The sequence below is a fragment of the Lathamus discolor genome, chromosome Z (assembly GCF_037157495.1).
Source record: "Lathamus discolor isolate bLatDis1 chromosome Z, bLatDis1.hap1, whole genome shotgun sequence".
In the NCBI taxonomy this organism is placed as follows: domain Eukaryota; kingdom Metazoa; phylum Chordata; class Aves; order Psittaciformes; family Psittacidae; genus Lathamus; species Lathamus discolor.
In genome coordinates, this window is record NC_088909.1 from 96147149 (window position 1) to 96168755 (window position 21607).

Here is a 21607-nt window from a genome sequence, read left to right on the forward strand (position 1 = left end):
GGAAAGAAAGAAATTTCAGACTGGATGGTATTTATTTAATACAGTATTAGGGCAGTTGGCAACATGGGCAGGGACTCAGTAAGGAAGTACCTTAGTTCCTTTTCAAACAGGTACACATTTTCACCTTGGATGCCCTTTGATATTCAGTTTTAAATTGAATTATTCAAGCTTTTGTTTCCTTCAGTCTGAGTATTAATCCTTCAAACGCCGCAGTTGCCATTGTTTTCACTGTTTCTCAAACATATTAGCACCTGCTTTGCTGTACAATTGATGTGATATCTGTTTGTCTTGAAAGTTTATGTTATTTTAACACAACCAGATCAGTTTAGGTGAATATTATCTTATGATGTTTGGAGTAGCTATAAAATTCAATTATGGAAGAAGAGTACTTCCCCCTGGGAATATAAAAGACAGGTATAAGACACCAGCGTGGTTTCAAGACCTTCAAAAGCTTGGAAGGCTCCTGATCTTTCCTCTTTTCTCTCAACCACCTCCTTTTAGCTGGTTTGGATTTTCTCATGAGTTTTTTCCTGCTTGCTATACCATTGTGAAAAAACTTCACATTCTCTTGAAAAATATCTTTACTGTCTCGCTCACCTTCAGGTACACACAATCTTCTGCTTGGGACACCACAAATTGTCTTGGATGGCAAAGGTGACCAAACCAGCAGGAAGATTTCTGTTTAGGGATTGCTATTAAGCTAAATTATTTTCTCTGGCTCTGTCATAGGATCATAGAGTGATCTGGGTTGGAAGCAGCCTGAAAGACCCTCTACTTCCAATAACTCTGCCACAGTCAGGGACACCTTCTGCTAGACCAGGTTGTCCAAATCCCCATCTAACCTGGCCTTGAACACTGCCAGGATGGGGCAGACGCAGTTTCTCCGGACACCCTGTGCCAGTGTCTCACATACTTATAAAGAACTTCATCCTAATGTCTGATCTAAATCTACTTTATTCCAGTTTAAAGCCATTCCGCCTTGTCCTGTATTTACATGTCATTGTAAAATGGCCCTCTCCGCATTGCTTGTAGCTGCTTTAGACACTGGAAGCTGCTCTAAGGTCTCCCCAGTGCCTTGTTTTTCCAGGCTGAACAACCCCAGCTCTCTCAGCCTGTCTGCATAGGAGAGGTGCTCCAGCTCTGTGATTATCTTTGTGGCCTCCTCTGGACTTGCTTCAGCAGGATGATGTCCTTCTTTTGTTGGGAGTCTCATAGCTGAATGCAATACTGCAGGTGGGGTCTCATGAGAGCAGAGTACAAGGGAAAAATCACTTCCCTTGACCTGCTGGTCACACTCCTTTTGATGCAGTCCAAGATACGTTTGGCTTTCTGGGCTGGAAGGGCACATTGCCAGGTCATGTCCAGCTTCTCGTCAACCAGCACTCCCAAGTCCTTCTCCTCTGGGCTGCTCTCAATCCAATTTCAATCCAGCCTGTATTTGTGCTTAAGATTGCCCCAGCCCAGGTGTAGAACCCTGGACTTGGCCATGTTGAACTTCATGAGGTTGACACTGGACACCTTTTGATCATGTTAGGGTCCCTCTGGATGGCGTTCGTTGCCTCCAGCTTATCAACTGAACCACACGGCTTGGTGTCATCAGCAAACTTGCTGAGGGTGCATCAATCCCACTGTCCATGTTGCTGACAAAGATGTTGAACAGGATTGGTCCCAACACCGACCCCTGTGGGACACCGCTTATTACTGGTCTCCAGTTGGACAATGAGCCATTGATCACAACTCTCTGTGTGCGGCCATCCAGCCTTTACCTACTGGGTGTTCCATCTATCAAACTGATATCTCTACAGTTTAGAGACAAGGATGTTGTCTGGTATGGTGTCAAATGCTTTGCAGAAGTCTGGGTAGATGACATCAGCTGGTCTTCCATTACTCACCAATGCTAACCCTATTGCAGAAGGCCAACATGTATGTCAGGCACTATTTGCCTTAGTGAAACTATGCTGACTGACACCAGTCACCTCCTTATTTTTTCCATGTTTCTTAGCACAGTTTCCAAGAAAATCTGCTCCATGATCTTGCCAGGCACTGAGGTGAGACTGACTGGCTACAAAGCTACACAACTTTATACAAAACTACACAGCTACAAAGCTCCCTGGGTCATCCTTTAATGTTGTATTTTGACCACTCAAATGATGTTCAGATATGAAAACATCACATGAGAGGATACGTACCTTCTCTCATATTTTCTTAAATATGTTGCATCACCACAATAACAGAATAATTTATTTTGTAAAAAAGTAGGCATTCTATAACATATTCCACTAATTTTGTGTGTTCATGGCTGTGAAGCTGCCGAAGATCTAAATATCTCAATTAAAAAAAAAAAATCCTCTGTTTTAAATTAGTTTCCACCTCTTGCATCCCAAGGTTATTTGGACTGCAGCTTAACAAGAACTGTTGATTAAGCACCATGGGAAAAGCAGAATTCTTGTCTGTAGTATGGACCTTTTCTGGAACTGAGAAGCTACAAGGAAACTGTCAGCTTGTTTCTATCCTTTCCCTCTCCCTCTGTATAAATATTGCCAACCTTGGACCCCTCAGGAAGCACATGGGTAATTTAAATATCTTTTCTTCTCACTTCAAGCTTTTGCTGATGAAGTGGGCTTTATAATAGTGTTTCAAATTAACAGTGTTCTGCCACTGAAGTAAGTCTTCCTTTCTGTTTTCTTATGCTAAGCCCACCAATGTAATTGGAAATTAACAAAAATAATCTTAAATAAATGGGAGTTTAGGGGCATGCAAACCTTACCAACAGGGTAAGAAGGAGCAGGAAACCTGCAAAAGTACTTCATCAGTTGCTTGTTTGAAATACCTCCTATTATTATTACTATTATTATTGTTTGAAACAGTTGAACTTTGTACACATTATTACATTACACTTAAATGCCTTATTAAGTAACCCAGAGTGAACAGTTTTACTGTCTGCTATTTGCCCTGTTCAATAAAAAAATAAATAAAAATTAACACTTTATTGAAATGAAATGTATAGTTCCCACTTCAGCTAATATCCAGCACTATAAACCAGAGATTTCACCTCAGAGGTGGCTTTGGCAAGCAGTCTTCAGGAGAAGAAAACACTTATTTTTATGACAGACTGCATATCATGTGCAAAGTATTCAAATAAAACAGTCTGACTTATGTCAGGTGCAATTAAATATACTATTAAAATTTAAAAGGAACAGAAATTGTTTGTTGTTTGTAAATGTGCAGTGTTTATAAATATCAGAACTGTTTTGTTTTGTATACTTATCCTAGGCAAAAGAAAGAAAATGTCTTCGGGAAATCACTTTGAGCCTCAAGCATTTTTATTCAAATGTAATATATAGCTGTCCCCCATGCCAGTATGGTGTGGGGGAAAGAACAAGTTGTGCGAGTTTGCTAGATGCACTGAGAGTGATGTAAAGCTCTTATGCTTTGGGTATTCCTCAAAATAAAAACATGTAATTACTTGGCTAGTTTGAGTTCATGCTTAATTGATTTGCTTGACCAGCCCCCTACATTGATGAGTATGTTTGCTTAAAGAGGAGACATAGATGTAGCAATTTAAAGGTACACAAGTCATTCTCTTGAACTTAACTTTCATTCTGTGGCTTCTGCATATGCAAAGGTATGAAGTTTTTTCTCTGAGTCCTATATGACATCTTTTCCAGAAGTAGATTTGTTGTCCTTCATCATCGCTTACTTCTTCAGATATTTCCTACTTGCTATAGGTCTTTACTAGTTAGTTGAACTAAAAGGTCTGGAAAATGAGCTAATTGAATTGTCAGGACAGATGTATTGATAGCAAAACACATTCTGAGTTACTAGGGAGATAATCCATCGTCTTCAGCTATTCTGCATTATCTTGTCAGTGAGCCTTTGCCAGACAGGTGAGAGATTATTGCAGTCTCTGTAAGAGCTCTGTATTTCCAGGTAAGATGGAGAATTATCTGAATGATAGGAAGTTAAGGATGGAGATAAATATTTTCATTCCTTTCAGGTTTGTATTTGCCAAGAAATACTTAGTGGTAATGTTAATTAATGTGATTAACATTAATCTGATGTGAGAAATTCCAAAGGGGTTGTTTATAGACACAGGAAGATTTTATTTATTATTTACAGTGCAAACAGTAAGAAAATACGGGATTTTTTTTTTCTTTCTTTGTTTGGAGATTTTTTAAGGAGAGAGAGTGTGCATATTCTCTTCAAGATGATCAAGAGACCAGTAAGTCCCTTCCATATGTTTGATATAGTGGATCATAGGTACTGATGCTAGTAAAGTACTGAATTACCTAGCTAATAAAATGAAAAGGCTTATACTAGCAAGTTTTCCAGTCAACTAACGGTTTACTTTTTGGTTATAAAACGTAAAATAAATGCTATGACTGTCCATAACTTACTTTAATTACAGATAATAACCAGTCAAAAGAGAACAAATACATAACACTTGAGACAGAAATTTAAGCTGTAAAATTCCTTGCCTTGTATTTCCTACTGACCTCCCGTATCATGCATCAAGGTACCTTGATGTTTCGCTCCCCTTTCGCCCTTCTCAGCAAATGGAATATGAAGTTGTTGCCTTGTTTGTAGCATTACAGAAAGTAAAAATAGAGGTAGTTGAACACCAAGCCATAATACAGCTGCTGTGATAACAGATGAAATTTGGGCACTCTGAGAGAAGAATGAGTCACAGATGCAGGAAACATTGTGTGGTTTGAGGGGCAAACGGAAGTGAATACTGATCCACATTAATTTATTTGGCCATGTTCTGAAATGATATCCAAAGGCCAGAATGGAACAAAAAGATTGGTTTGCGCTGATACAGTGATACAAGCTATGGCTTTCTAAACTCGCAGGTGGAGAGTGCTAACATGTTCTTGTTGCTACATTTCATAAGCAAAGATTTCTTCTGAGGAAGTAATGACATTTCTATCAACAGGAGAGTGAACACTTTGCTTTTTTAATGTCAGAGCTGTTGGAACTGAATTCATCACTCCTGGGTGTCAGGGCTTCCATTAAGACAATGGTACTACTTAGATTTAAGTTACACACAGTAGGTCCTTATTCTACTCACCATTCTTCTCCTATTTGCATCAAATAGAGCCTAGAATGAGACTGCTGGTTTTGCTCTGGTGAAGCTCTGTTAGTGTTTGAATACAGTGGTGATGAAACAAGTGGGATTTCTATTCAGGAAAAGATTAATATTTTGTGCTGTCATTGCAGCCATCATATTCTATCTTTATTTTTTTTTTTTTTTTTTTTAGTATTCAGAATGTTACATTTCCATTAAAAACTTTATTTTAGGGTAAGATGGTGAAAGGAATGGGAGGTGCCATGGACCTGGTATCCAGTGCACAAACCAAAGTGGTTGTCACCATGGAGCACTCAGCCAAGGTAAGGCTCTGTACATATTTTTTTTAGTTACTTTATACAAGTTTAATGAGGGTGGCAATTGCCAAGCTGCAGTAGATGCTACCCCAGAGGTTTTACTCTTTGCCACGGAATAATTTGGAAAATGAGGTTCCCCATGGTTAAATACTTGCTATGATGAAAAGGTATTTACTTTTGAAATTGCCAGTCAAATTGGTACTGACAGCTTAACAGCACAGATCTTTTTGGCATGATGAAATGCTGGATAGCTTACAACATTATGTGGTAAGAGGTTAATCTAGAGACTTCTTTGTGGGGGGGAGTTTTATAGCTATAGACAGTTTCCCACAGAAGGTCAAAGAAACTTGTAATTTGAAACTTCTAAAATGGCACTATCCAAACTATGAGAAAAATGTACTGAAGAACAACTATCTTAATTTTCAGGGAAGTATACCAAATATTAAAAAATTATTTTTTTTTTTCTTTTATTCTTGTGTTTTTGTAATTCCAAGTTTGTTGAATGCTTGCAATAATAGTTGTGTGTTGTTCAAGATAATATCCCTCTCAGCATGCATAAGGGCAAACATAAGGAATTTACATGGTAAACTATAATATGTAAATATTAAAACTAAATATAATAACAGTTGTGTGTTTTTAAATATTGTTTGAAGAATGAATTTTCACTTTAAAAAATTGTTAGAAAATATAGTAGCTTCACAGTTTATACTAAGCTGTGATCTCAAGGAGCACATTTTTTAGTATCAGGGCTGAGTTTGACCTGATTATTTCTGTGTGCATTTGTGTCAATAAGTAAATTAATGTACAAAACAAATTCATTTATGTGATTCGCATCCATATCACAGCCCTCCCAAGCTGGATATGTAATTATCCATTTACTCAGAGATGTACTTGAGGTGCTAATATGATCTGAATTAATATTTATGCTAAATTTCTAGTTATTGTGGAATTTGGTTAAGGCCCAGAGTCCACACAAATGTAATTATTCATGCCAGTTTTTCTCTTTATTACCAAAAATTTTTTTTTCAGTACAGTTATTTGGAAGTGTTTGCATGTTGTTTTTGTCAGCAGGAGTACAGAAACCTGAAGAAGATGGAAACATAGATATGTTCACTGTTACAAACAGTCCAGGCACAGACTTATATTTATTGGCATATGTATGCATAACTTGGGCTCTTAAGTACATGAGATACCTGGTGAGCACCACTACAGAGCCAGTTGTAGGCTTTCATAAATCATTGTCCTGGGTTTACCAGTAGCTGCCCAGGCTGGAAGTCAAAACACAGAGCTTGCACCAGTTACTGAGAAGGAGCAAAACAGCTACTGGTAAACCCAGGACAATCATTTCTCCTGCTTTTGTGAGACTGCACAGCAAAATTAAACTATATGCATGATTTTTAATTTTACTCTTATTTTTAAAGAGGGTACTCTTGGTGCTCTTTCCTCTTACCTTAGCTGGTTTTGGGCTCTTCATACTGCTTCTTCTTGTTTGCTCATAAATGAAGATGATATGAAATATGAAAATCTAACATTTGGAAATCAAAAACTGATCTTAAAGTTTTCGGGTGCTCCTCTATCCTCTATCTGTGAGACCAGTTCTGAAATTCAGCTTTTTGTTGGAGTGACTGTTTCTTGCTGAGCTGATTTTATATTCACAGAATCATAGAATAGTTTGGGTTGGAAAGGACCAAGATCATCCAGTTTCAACTCCCGTGCCATGGGCAGGGACACCTCACACTACAGCTTTCTAATTCTTTACACCAAATATTTTCTCACAATCTTACTGCATCTGCATCTATGCATCAGAGAAGCATTCTTCTATCCTGCTCAAAGCCCAGTGTGCTACCGAGTGCAAGGAATGTCTGCATGTACTGTGACAGTCTGTGGTGTCTGCTGGCTTTTTAGAATAAGGGTTTTTTTGTTGAAATCTATCATTAGACACCAAAGTCTTCTGTAAATCAACAGCAGTCAAGATCTGATGGATGGAAATAAAGTAAAAGGCATGAGATGTACGCAGTACCTTGAATGGTCATGTTCAAGAGTTGCTGCAATAGGTAGTTCTTGGAGTCAGTTTTGTTTGATTTGTGATCTTGTGAAGGATATTTCAATTTTTTTTTTTTTTTTTTTTGGTAACAGTAATGGATTATTAAGCAGTAAAATAAGTTTTCCAAAAGTTTAAAAATGCATTCTTCTTTTCAGTACACGTTGTAGGTTTTAAACATAGGGATAGGGTAAGTCCTTGCAGGGGAGGCAAAATATGTAACTTAATTATGAAGGTGAAACTACAATCTGTCTTAACACTGATAAACTCTGATACACAGTATATTCCAACTAAACCTAAATACGCTCTGCCAGAAGCTATTTGCATTTTTAATTATTAGACATCTTACTTGTAATGAAAACCAAAAGGTAAAGAAGAAAGATGACAGCATAAAAATAATTTTGTACAAGATAGGCTTCAGAAAGTTGGGGCTCTTCAGCCTGGAGGAGAGAAGGCTGTGTGGAGACCTCATAGCAGGTCAGTGGAGACCATATAGCAGCCTATATAGTGGCTATAGGGATGCTGGGGATGGACTCTTCATTAGGGACTGCAGTGACAGGACAAGGGGTAACGTGTAAAAACTTAAACAGGGGAAGTTTAGGTTGGATATAAGGAAGAAGCTCTTTACTGTAGGGGTGATGAGGCACTGGGATGGGCTGCCCAGGGAAGTTGTGAATGCTCCATCCCTGGCGGTATTCAAGGTCAGGTTGGACAGAGCCTTGGGTGGCATGGTTTAGTGTGAGGTGTTCCTGCCTATGTCAGGGGGGTTGGAACTAGATGATCTTAAGGTCCTTTCCAACCCTAACTATTCTGTGATTCTATGATAATATTCTTTGGCTTAAGAAATACTATTGTGGAAAGGTGACATAGAAATGAAAAAAATTATAATGGCATGGAGGAGATGGATGCAGAATGGCTAGTCACTGCCTTATAAAGGAAGTAGGAGTAGTTGACTGAAATTAGCAACCACCGTGTTTAAAACAACAAGAAACAGGCAGCTAATGAAGTTGTGGATGATCAGCAGGATGATGCAGGAGCTCAAAGAATTAAATTTATATGAAAGGGACTAAACTGTTTTACGATCTTAAGTTCACCAGTGACAATTAAATAGCATTGCTTTGAAGTAGTCACTAGCTCAGAAAATCTATACATCACAGCATGGCAGGAACCAGGAGTACATATCTGTGGAAGGGTATCTCAATTTTTGCTCCATATGCTTAGGCCACTGTGAAAGACTTTGCAAACAGACCTTAAGTTTAATTCATTACGATATTTCTTCATGTACTTTTTGCTAAATTAGTTTTTTGTTTATAACTGTGAGGAAAAATAATAGGATGTAAGGTTGCTATTTAATCTTTTAAAAGTCACTGCGCAGCTGTGCCTAATCTGCTAAATACTGCCTAAGAGAAATAACAGTCAAATTCTTACCCTCATAGCATCATTGACACATTTTGCAAAACATAGTAAAGTAATGGCTGGTAATTGTTCCATGTTGTGAAATGAGTTGTCTACACCATTCAGAAAAAAAGAACGGAAACTAGTTTTAAGCACTTGATTTGGACATGAGTGAAGCATGGAGCACTGAATGGAACACTCCTTCGTATCATTGTGAATAGTTTTGATTTTAATGTATTGTGGAAGATTAATGACATTTTTGTTCTTCAGCAACAGAATTCTTTACTTAAAGTAGACGAAACACCTTAAGGCTTCGCGTATTTACACAGCAGTCTTTTCCTTTATCTGAACAAATCCTGTATGAACTCAAGATGGTAAAAATTCATGCAGTTCCATTTGGATTCCTATTCTGATAGTGCCCTGATGAATGTCTTCCAAAAGTGGCCTTCTATGCCAACTGATAATACAATGATCTTCAGCTGAAGTGTTAGGAAGATGCAATGTTCCAGTTCTCAGGGTCACAGGAGATATTCAAGCTGTCACCTCTGCAAGTCCGTACATTTCAATCTTAGTTGAAGAGACGCTTCATTTCATATGGCTGAGAAGTATACCTGATATCTTTCTGAAGATATTACAAGTAGCACAGGTTGATTTTGACTCTTAGGCAAAGCACAAAGGAAGGTCCCTGAGATGGATGAGATATAAGTAGATCAATTGAAAGTAACAGTGGCAAGTCATTATTTTCATTACGAGTGAGGGAGTTTCATCAAAGCAGTTGCCTTGATACCTGATGTGGATCTTGCCAGTATAATTAGAAATAGAATGAAGAAATAGTTCTTCACAGAAAAAGATAAATTCAAAAGTGCATGGATTGCTCATTTTGTTATCACTCAGGAGTCAAACTGGCTGAGAGATGGTTCCTGAGATTATATTAAGCCTTAAGGCAAACTGATGATTGTCGATTTAGAAAGTATTAGATTCAGATAGTTAAATGAAACATGTAATACTCTGAGAGTTTCAAAATGCGTAGCTGGAAATTGATAATTAGAGAAAAAATAAAAGCATATGGTAATGGGATAAACGTGTGCTTAATGCTACCTCTGTAAAACACCTACAAATACTGACAGAAAATAAAATAATCCTTCACTTTTATATTCATTCAGAGCTTTTGCAGCCTACATTCATTTAGGAGGATGTAAAGCCATTTGTGAACTCCTATTAAAAAAAAAAAAAAAAAAAAAGGAGAAAAACCTCACCACTCAAACCTTTATGTCAAAAGTTATTCCTTCTCATTAGGTAGTATTTTTCTTAGGGTTTAGAGGAACAGGTACTTAATGCTCCATAAGAGGAAGTGCCTTAAAATAAATCCAATTATATATATATTATTTTCTTCTATATTTGCATGTTAATTTGTTCTGTCTAAAATAGAGATGTAACTCCTGTGTAGCAGTTGAAGATGAGCCTATTGCACTCATGGCTTGTGCTTTTGGGCTTTCCTGGAGAGATAGAGGGAATGTGAATGCAGTGTAGGTAAAGAAACTGTATTTAGTAATTTCAGAGCATGACTATGCATTTGATCCCTAGGTATTTGAAATGCCTGTGTGTATGGCTGATCCTGCACATACAGTTTGTGATAAAGTGTAAGACAGAAAAATGTCATGCTTGTAATGCCTTCCCTTATTTTTGTCCTTCATCAGTGGGTCTTATCATGTATCTCTTATCCTCACATTGCAGAAGGAAAGACAAATTATAAAACAGAAGAATACAGAAGTTCTAAACTCAGGAGCCCACTCGGTAGTACAGTGAGATTCTTATTACTCATCTCCCTGTATGTGGGATTTAAGTAATAACTGTCCCAAATTGCTGGAGATGTAATCTGTCATAGAAATTAATTCAAAGGGTGTTCTGAGTACAGTGAATGTTTCACTAACGTTGAATGGCTACATCTGCAATTTTCATGTAAGCATTTGAATTCTAAGTAAGTTGTGTTGGTTTTTAAAATTAACATTTGTCTTTCTGTTGTTAAACACAGGGCAATGTCCATAAAATCTTGGAAAAATGCAATTTGCCGCTTACTGGGAAACAATGTGTAAACCGCATCATTACAGAGAAGGTAAAATACTTTTCTGGAATCCTTGTCAATATATTCCTCTTCTCCAGTGCAAGTACGTGTGAGCATCTGATAGTGCTGCTGCTTAAAGTACATTAGCTGATCTTTTCAGCAAAGGATAAGTGACTTAAGATTTTTTCTGCAGTCATACTCCTTTTATTATTGGTGTTTACATTTTTAAGAGCTTAGAATAGTCCCTGTATAAGCCATCTCTCATATGAAGTAGAATTCATCAAAGGTGCTGGTGTAGCATTTGCTTTCTCCTGGTGGTATATTGCTACTGTAATTTGAAACATGGTTTGTTCTTTTTTTTCCTCCATGAAGTAAGGGAAAACAAATGAAAACTGAAGTTTTTTCAGTCTTCTACTAATTGACCTCATACAAATGTAAGGTACAGAAAAAATTAGAGTGGACAATGACTGATAGAAAATAAACAACAAACAGAATTTTCCCTTTGTTACCAGTTGTCATGTCTGGTTGCTCTATTAGGAGATGGCACGAACATAACAATACTTAGGTAGTGTTACAAATTCTGTTTCCACGCTAACTTCCTTATGCCCAGATTTTCTTGTTAAGATTTAGAGGAGCTATTGTTTTTCCGTCCTAGAAATAAGTCTTACGCTCAAAGGACAGCAGGACCTAACTACACTTCTGTGATAAGTTTAAGACTTTGCTTTAATTTCAAGTTCAGTCTTCATTGTTCTTTTGCTACTAACTTCTTTTTCTTTTTCTTTTTCTTTTTTTTTAAGAAAAATCACTATAGACCTTATGGTATCCATGGCAACTAGCTTGCAACCTGTATATCTCCCTCTGGTAGGCATCATTAAAATGCACATCATTTTACATGTGTTTTTATTTGATGCACTTGCGAGCCTTGCAAGGGGAAAGAACAACCTTTGCTCCTTCATCCACTTCCTCCCAGGCTTTCTATTAAAAATACAACAAGAAATCATAGAATCATAGAATAGTTAGTATTGGAAAGGACCTTAAGATCATCTAGTTCCAGCCCCCCGCCATGGGCAGGGACACCTCACACTAAACCATCTCACCCAAGGCTTCATCCAACCTGGCCTTGAACACTGCCAAGAATGGAGCATTCACAGCTTCCTTGAGCGACCTGTTCCAGTGCCTCACCACCCTCACAGTAAAGAACTTCTTCCTTATATCCAATCTAAACTTCCCCTGTTTAAGTTTTAACCCGTTACCCCGTGTCCTATCACTACAGTCCCTGACGAAGAGTCCCTCCCCAGCATCCCTATAGGCACCCTTCAGATACTGGAAGGCTGCTGTGAGGTCTCCATGCAGCCTTCTCTTCTCCAGGCTGAACAGCCCCAACTTTCTCAGCCTGTCTTCATACGGGAGGTGCTCCAGTCCCCTGATCATCCTCGTGGCCCTCCTCTGGACTTGTTCCAACAGTTCCATGTCCTTTTTATGTTTAGGACACTAGAACTGCACACAATACTCCGGGTGAGGTCTCACAAGAGCAGAGTAGAGGGGCAGGATCACCTCCTTCGACCTGCTGGTCACGCTCCTTTTGATGCAGCCTAGGATACTGTTGGCTTTCTGGGCTGCAAGCGTACACTGCCGGCTCATGTTTATTTTCTCATCGAGGAACATCCCCAAGTCCTTCCCCGCAGGGCTGCTCTGAGTCTTGTCTTCCATTGCTAGCTTAGGGAAATACTAAAATTTGTACTGAGTGTGCAATAGCTGTTGGAGAATCCTATCATCTGATGAAGGGGATCAACCACACTGTACCTCTCTATCGGCCTTAAAATGAAATCAAAGAGTGAGGAAGACATTGTCTTTTCCTGGTTTTCTTCATAATCTCCTCATGAGCATTATCTTGCAGCAAAGAACATCTCAGCCCTTTCTTTTGGACCTAACAGTTCTCACCAGATTGTTTGGGAACATGGTCTTCATTTTGTGCACTGAAGAGCAGTTGCACACTTTCTTCACAAAACTTAAATGTCTCAGACTCTAGATTCTTTCAAGTACAGATAAAGGTAGCAGAAATCTTAAGTGGTCATTCAGAAAAGTGAAAAGTGAAACCCACTGATAGTGGCATCTTTTGTTACTGGCTGAACACTGCTTACTTTAGCACGCCATTTTGTACAATATTGCTACTTACACCCTCATTTTCTGCTTTAATAATAAAAATATTATTTTGTGCTATTTGAACCTGACAGGCTGTGTTTGATGTGGACAAGAAGAAGGGATTGACCCTTGTGGAAATCTGGGAAGGACTGACAGTGGATGATATCAAGAAAAGTACTGGCTGTGACTTCGCAGTAAGTAATTTTACAAACAAATATAGTTAGTCTAGTGTCAGAACATACATTCTCCGCAAATACTCATCGCATGAAGTCTTGGAGACACAGTAAGTTTGCTCCTTACTTGTAAGGGCTGGGTAGATTACCTGTGGGATTTTCAGTGAAAATAAGAAGACAATCTGGGACTAATCTAGTATGATTATATTGGAAGCATTAGCAGCTAGGATGAACAGAAGAGATGGAGAAATGACAAAGAGTAAAAGGACAAAGTGTAGATGGAACTTTCATGATGCTTTGAAGAGAGGAGCTTATTCATATCTGGGAGGTGGAGGAATATTTGTTTTTCCACTGTGTAAGTTAGTTTACCTAACACTGTTGCTAAGTTTTCATGCTATCTTTAGGTAGGGTTTGAGTCTTCTCAACAGGGGTGACTACACATCACTCTCTTTTACTAGTGCCAATCAATTAAGTACTCTACTGTTGATATCTTTGCTTTTTCTCTCCCATTGCCTTGTACAAATGAAACATATGCTCTGCATTAATCCAGAAAGCCACTGCCTTTTGACTTTCACATTCATTCTGAAGTCTTAGTCAATGCTAACATAAAACTGGTTTATCAGTGGAAAAGCCAGTGGAAAAGTTGTAGCGCACCAGACTGTAATCGATTGCATATGTGTGATTGACAACATATAGCTTCTCCATGGCCTTCTACATGCACATTGCAAAATTTTTTCTTCCATGATGTGAAGTCTTTTGGGACAGGTCAGCCCTCCTTTGGCAATGACAGAGAGAATGGCAGTGTACAAACTGCTGTAAAAATAGTTGGGGAATATTTGGTAATGAAGTGCAATACTCTTCCTCTTTGCAGTTACTTGACAGGGCTAGGGCACATAATTGAAAGATTGCAGAGCAGTTAATATGTAAAAGAGTTTGTTACTAAGGGTTGAGCATACTACTGATAGTAAGTAAAACTATCTGAGGAATGAGCTTGTGGAATTTCTCTACAATTCCTGTAATTTCTGATAACTAAATTTTATAGTGTATGTTTTTCTTAAATATTCTAAGTAAAGATGTGTTTACTTCTGAAAATACATTCATTTATCTGAGAACAGTTGTTTGGTTAGAGACAAGTGTCCTGCAATTGCAGAGGCAGGAAACTGCTACAAACTGAGTTTGTTTCTTTATTAATTTTCCATGTAACATTTTCTAGAGGTCATTGTTATTTTTTAATTTACGCTAGAAGCAACTTCCCATGCTCAGCAATTCTGTGTTTAAAAGAAATTATTAATTCAGCATCCGGAAGAGGTAAGGAGGAGAATGGAAAGAATGTAAACCTCATGGGTTGAGATAAGAAGAGTCCAATAGCTAAAGTATAATATAAAACTACTACTACTAATAATAATAATGATAAGGGAAATAATAAAGGGAGATAATGTAAGACTAAAAGGGGAAAGGAAAAAAACAGTAAACACAAGTGATGCACAGTACAATTGTTCACCACCCGTTGACTGATACCCAGCCCAACCTGAGCAGTGACTGGTCTCTTCTGGGTGACTCCTCACAGTTTATATACTGCGCATGATGTGCTGTGGTATGAAATACCCCTTCGGCTAGTCTGGGTCACATGTCCTGTGCCTGCTTCCTTCTGGCATCTTGTACCCCTCCTCACTAGCAGAACACGAGACTGGAAAGTCCTTGATCAGAGTAAGTGCTACTTGGCAACAATTAAACCAATCAGTACTATTGTTGGACTGAAGCCGAAACACAACACTGCACCAGCTACTAGGAAGGAGGAAAAAAACCCAAAAAAGCAACCTGTTGCAGCTGAAACCAGGACAACCTTCTAAGTTTGTGTCTTTTGCAGTCAGGAAATTTGTTTTGGCCTTATATATTTAATTTGGGGATAAACTTAATGATTTAAAGGTATGACGTATAGTAAGCATTTAAATAGACTGACACTACAGTAGAGGACCTTTGTTTTCAGAAGACACCAGTTGTTGCATGTTCCAAACCTGCTTGTTTGAAAAGAGTGGTTTCTTTTTGGTTCAGGTGACAAGTGTATATGTATTAATTGAGAGTGAGTTACTCAAAGTCCAGCAGCCTATGCTCAAGGCGATGAAAGCAGAAGCAGCCAAAGAATTCAGATAAAGAAGTGGTAAACTTAAAATGATGGCCTATGAGATGAAGCTTTACAGCAGCATGGTGGATATGATAGGGCAAGGCAATTAGGACCAAAGAGAAGATTAGCACCACCCATTATCCCTTACTACTTTACTGTAAATGTTACAAAACAGTGGCATAAATCTTGAATCTTTAGGGTAGCCTGAAGTTAGCAACTGATGAGAGGTATTGCAATAGTCCACCATCTATGTCTCTGGGATCTGTCTCACTGGGATCAGAAAGGGACATTTCACAGGCACCATTTCCTAGTTCTCCTGGAGGCAAACTGGTGCAGTGTGTTTTGTACAGCTGCTGTGGTCATGCCTGAAATCATGAGCCGCACTAAAGGAGCTGCGGCCATGAAAAATGTAGATACTGCTTGGTTTATGCACTTTTATGTACTACTTACCTTGTGTCGTGGTTTAAACCAATCCACACAGCCTGTCCACTCACTCCCCCCCCTTCTTGCCCTCCCATGACACCTTAACAGTATGCAGCTTGCATAAATGCTTGCAAAGCAAATCTTACTTGCAGAGGATGTACCTCTGCCAGGGAATGTGTGTGGGTCAGTGTTACCTACTGATTGCTAAATAGGAAAGTGCCTGAAATCTCTATGGCACTAAACACAGGAAATATGAACCACAATTATTTCTTTATTAAAGAAAGCAGAATCCTTGGTCCTTTTTTTCCACATTTCAAGACTTTGCCTCAGGCTTCCTTGCAAGAATAACAGTTGTGCTTCTGATTATTTATGTTCACCGAACGAGACATCTTGTTCTTGTTTATATCAGTGACAGGAACTTTAGTGATACTGTATTGCTACAGTTTTTTGGATCATATGTTTTGCTAGTTTGAAGCAAATGATGGGTGGAAAATGAGGAGTTGACCCTTTTCTAGCAGCTTTATTCCATGAGTGCAATGGGTGATCTGAACTGAAACAAACATCTCTCTAGGTTCATTACAAGTGAGATTGTAAGGGATAGCTGTAACTTTATATGTAACTATCTGCCCATTGCAGACTACTCCTTTATAGGCTTTTTTATAGCCTATATAGCCTTCTTAGAGACACATTCAGCTGTGCATTCCCGTTTTCACAGCCTGCTTATTTATTTGGGAAAACATCTCCTAAAGGACATTTTCAGCAACAGAATGTCAAAGAACACGTGATTTAGAGTCAACAGTCTTCATTAAAGACTGGCATTACATAAAAAATTAACAATTCACTCTTGATTTTTCTGTGCTGTAAAGACAAAATGTTGGCTTATCTTCTTATCTTGTATGCTTAAGTCAGATATGCTGTAGCCTAGCATAGAGATCACCTTGGCAGGTAATCTATTTGGGCTGGTACTGGTTTATATCATTGAGACCATGAGAGAACCATACTTCTGAATTTGTATTTCTTTATAAAAATAATCAGGATAAGTCTCTCTATCTCTCTTTTATATATATATATATAAAAGCTGTATTTTACAAAATGATCTTCAAAGATAACAGAGTTTAGGAAAAGCATCTGCCAGTGAGTAAAAAAAAAGAAAGGATAAGGTTTTATTTTCTGGAAGAACATTTCCTGTGAGGAAATAGGGTGTAGAGTGTTGAGTTCATTTTTAAATGGATGTTGTGTTTTCTCCTGATCAATCACCCCCATTGTCAAAGTCACATTAGGAACAGTTTTGTACAAAAGTTGATGTTGGAAATGTAGTTTGCTTTTATCTATTTCAAATAATTAGAAGTTAATAAGGGATAAGCAACTTATTTTAACAAATATGCTAAATCTGGACAACTTTTTATTTTGGTTTGTGTTTCTTTTCTCTGATTCTTTACATTCCTGAACAATAACTTGCTTTTGCACACCTGGTGAGGTCATTAGAAGTTATTAGATCTAAGCGTCATTCACAACCAGGTCTTGAAAGAACTGCTTGCTATAAAGAAATAAAACTAAGTAAGCATAGGGCTGTGTTGTGTAGCTGCAAGGGTAGTTTGGGTTGGAAATCAGAGCCAATGAGCTTGAACTGCAGGAAATCCTGGAGGCCCTGTGTCCTCTTTCTTACCAGTTTGGAGGCTGCATACAGAACTGCCCATTCAAACTCTTCCCCCAGTATACCTTCTTGTTTAATGGTAGCAAAGTACTGTGAAGCTTGCAAGATAAGCTGTTCTTCCTATAAGTGAAATAGTATTAAGAATGTGTTGCTTAGGAGGGTACTGTAAGAAAGTAGCAACTGTGTGGATCTATACTGTAAAACAGACGTCATTAGGCACATTCAGCCCTTACCAAACTGACTGACTCTTACGGGGTTTAAAAGTCAGGGGTTTTCTGCATTTCAGACTTGATTAGCCCTTGTTTTCCTAGCACAAACCTTCCTTTTTGTTACATTAGCAGTTTTATGCTTATTTAATCCCGTTTTATTTAGAGTAAACAGCTGCATTTGAGTCCATTTCTGAGTGGTGCTGGGTTCTCACCACCTCTACTATCTCCATCCTGCATTGTGGCACTTCAGCAGTCATGGGGATCTGACCATGTCTGAAGCGGAGAGTGGTGCATACAAATGATAGATGTTAGCATCAGATGTGCAGACATTACATTTAACATAATATGCTTATTCAAATGTAAAACACTTGAGGTTTTGACGGCACCAAAATCTACGTTAGCAGAAAAAGAATAATCTCCTCCAGTAATTGGCTTTTGTCATTATTTGCAGAATACAGATTTTAATGGTGCTGTCTTCATCCTCTAGTTTTTGCCTCCACCTGTGTAAGGCAGAAGTAGGCACAAATAAAGTGAGGCACATAAGTACTTAGAGTTAGGAATGTTGAAACATTTCTGAAGTTCGTCCAGGAAAGCTGATGCACTCAGGGAGTTTCTCCATCTCCTCTGCACTTGTACCTATTACATCTATTTATTATCCTAGTTCACACACAACTTTGAAAAATCAATGAACAGTTTCCATCTCCTAAAAACATTTCATTAACATTTGATAAAGTAAGCACATTCTTCATGAACTAAGCTTTTCTTGGTGGTTATTCTCATAAGATTATAAATAATGATAGACAGTGGATAGAGGAAGGAAAATGTAAAAATCTAACTGGTACAGGAAATACAGCCCTGTATTCTAAAAAAAAGAGTCTTTAATGCTTGGAAAGGCCTTTATATATCACTTTTGCATGAGTTAGCTTATTCAATACCATTAAGTGAAAAAGATGGGAGAAGGAGGCAGAAGGAATGCAGTATGTGATATTTCACAGGGATGAATTAATGAACTAGGAGCCAGATTATCTATGGAAGTGTTTTTTATCCTGAACAAGATCACGAGTTAGTTTTGGTTTTGATACTGGAGCACATATTTAAATAGGGCTGGGAACAGGAGATATATGAAGAGGCTTGGATCTTCAGTGCAGAGCTTTTCCTCAGGATATTTGTGTAGACCTGCAGTCCAGGTTTAACCACTGCTACTCTTCAAAGTCTTGTATTGTTTCTATTTAAACCTTCTTTCCTCATCTAGTTTCCTATTTAAGCTTACTGTGTTTTATTTTTGTCGTGTTGAATGTCTTCCAATACCACTAATTTATTTTTACAAGTATATGGAGTTAAAACAACAGAACATGTGTGTTGTCACACAAAAAATTAATATGAATGGAAAAAGGCAAGTTTTTTTAAAAAAGGTAAAAATAGAAATATTAAACTACATCATCATCAAACAAATCAAATGAATGTGAATGAAAAAGGGCAATTTAAAAAAAAATAGGGAAGATTAGAAGTACTGAACTATATAATCTTCAAATTAATATCAAATCAAAGGTTACATATACTGTAAGTGCAGTATGTATATTGTAATGTACATTTGATTGTATATCCCTGTCTAATGTGCATGTTCCAAAACTCAGTTGACTACTTCTGCACCCATAAACCATTTATGGGCTGGTGCATTAACTAGGTCAAGGCCTGGTTTTGAGTGATGTTCATGCAACGTGCAGCTGAGGAGCGCCTTCACCTGAGTACAGCTATCTCTTCTGCTGGCATTGGAAGCTATGCAAGAAGACCATGCAGGTAGCAGGGGCAAGTACGGGTTCAGCTTTCCAAGTTTATTTAATCTGCTTGCATTCTTAAATCAATAACCCAACTCAAGATAAATGAAGTCTAGAGGATGGATACTAGCACACCACACATATCTTGCATTCCTGCTTCAGAAAATATAGTGGTGGGACTGTTTATCTCAGAAATACTGTAAATATATTAGTTTAAATAAATACAGTATCTCTAGTCTTCAGTGGCACAGTGTTCATGGAGGTGAAAGTGAATGGTGGGTTGTACTGCTATATCTGCATGCCAACTGTTGTGTTTTTTTCCCTTTTTTCTGCTAGGTTTCACCAAAACTAACACCAATGAGGCAGATTTAAACGTGAAATGCTGACTGGGCTTAACTTGCCAGAAAGCTTGTTTCCAAATGGGAGCTCGGTGAAGACAAATTGACGTCTGTTTCGCAATTTTACTTCGTCTTCTTTTTTTTTTTTATTTTTTTTTTATTTTTCTAAGGGCTTGTTAAGTAGTTTCCAGATAGTTAAACTCAGGCTGTGACTATCAGAATTGTATTTTGCTTTCATTACATTACCGATTTTAATGAAAGGGTAAATTTATTCCCTAAATTTTGAATGATGTTATGCTAAATATTAACATTGTCAAAAAAAAAAAAAAAAGCCTTGTAGTCTCTCTGCCAAACATTACGTTTTTCACACAGAACCAGAAAATGTCCATGCAAACCTAGAATTGCTTCTGCATTTCCTGATGTCATTAAACTTACAAGTTACTCCATTGCTCTGGAAATACAGCACTTAGAATGTCCATTCTCCTGTGCCTGTAAAGGTGTGTTGTTTTTTCCTAGAGTGGTCTAGAGCAAATGTACACACCTGTAGAGAGATACCAGGAATAGAAACTTCCCTTGAGCATTTTCATGAGTGACAAAGCTCTTTATACTGGTGGAAATAACTAGGTCCTTAGCCCTGACTCTATCTGATGTTTCACAGTGTATGTCTGTTGACATTAACAGTCCTACACCTCCCACAGTCCAACTCTGATCTCTTATAATTCATAGAATCATAGAATAGTTAGGGTTGAAAAGGACCTTAAGATCATCAAGTTTCAGCCCCCTTGCCATGGGCAGGGACACCTCTCACTAAACCATGTCACCCAAGGCTCTATCCAGCCTGGCCTTGAACACTGCCAGGGATGAAGCATTCACAACTTCCCTGGGCAACCCATTCCAGTGCCTCACCACACTTACAGTTACAAACTTCCTTCTTATAGCCAATCTAAACCTCCCCTGTGTAAGTTTTTACCCATTACCCCTTGTCCTATCACTACAGTCCCTAATGAAGAGTCCCTCCCCAGCATCCTTATAGGCCCCCTTCAGATACTGTAAGGCTGCTATGAGGTCTCCATACAGCCTTCTCTTCTCCAGGCTGAACAGCCCCAACTTTCTCAGCTTATCTTTGTATGGGAGGTGCTCCAGTCCCCTGATCATCCTCGTGGCCCTCCTCTGGACTTGTTCCAACAGTTCCATGTCCTTTTTATGTTAAGGACACCAGAACTGCACACAATACTCCAGGTGAGGTCTCACAAGAGCAGAGTAGAGGGGCAGGATCACCTCCTTCGACCTGCTGGTCATGCTCCTTTTGATGCAGCCCAGGATACAGTTGGCTTTCTGGGCTGCAAGTGCACACTGCCAGCTCATGTTGAGTTTCTCATTGACCAGCACCCCCAAGTCCTTCTCTGCAGGGCTGCTCTGAATCTCTTCTTTGTCCAGCCTGTAGCTGTGCCTGGGATTGCCCTGACCCAGGTGCAGGACCTTGCACTTGTCATGGTTAAACTTCATAAGGTTGGCGTCAGCCCACCTCACAAGTGTGTCAAGGTCCCTCTGCATGGCAAATTAAATCGTGCAAACAGGAATGGGGCTAATGTGAAGGGAGGAGGATTAGTCTCTGTTCCCATGCATACAACTGGTAGCTGCACAACTTTCCTACTTGAACTGCTCTTACTTTCCAGATATAATCCTTCTCTCTAGCCTCCATTCAAAGGCAAATTAAGATTGTTTCTGGAGTGAGGTCTGTCCTTGCAGTGTTACACAGAGAACTGGGAAGATAATGCTGTAGGCACTTGGAAGATTCTTTCTAAAGGAATACAGTTGGTTAAGTGTAAAAACATTAAGTTTGCACCACTTGTCAATTGAGGAATCACCAAAAATTAAACAGTTTGAA

General features: G+C 38.5%; 1 protein-coding gene across 1 annotated transcript in view; it reads left to right on the top strand.

The window, feature by feature from the left end:
* Positions 1–20197, top strand: part of OXCT1 (3-oxoacid CoA-transferase 1) — an 87871-nt gene extending 67674 nt beyond the window's left edge. The window contains exons 14-17 of the mRNA XM_065661637.1: positions 5302–5391; positions 10854–10934; positions 13118–13219; positions 19718–20197. Of these exons, the coding sequence (XP_065517709.1) occupies positions 5302–5391; positions 10854–10934; positions 13118–13219; positions 19718–19753 (309 nt within the window). The 3' untranslated portion in view covers positions 19754–20197. The remainder of the gene's footprint in view (positions 1–5301; positions 5392–10853; positions 10935–13117; positions 13220–19717) is intronic.
* The last annotated feature ends 1410 nt before the right edge of the window (positions 20198–21607 follow it).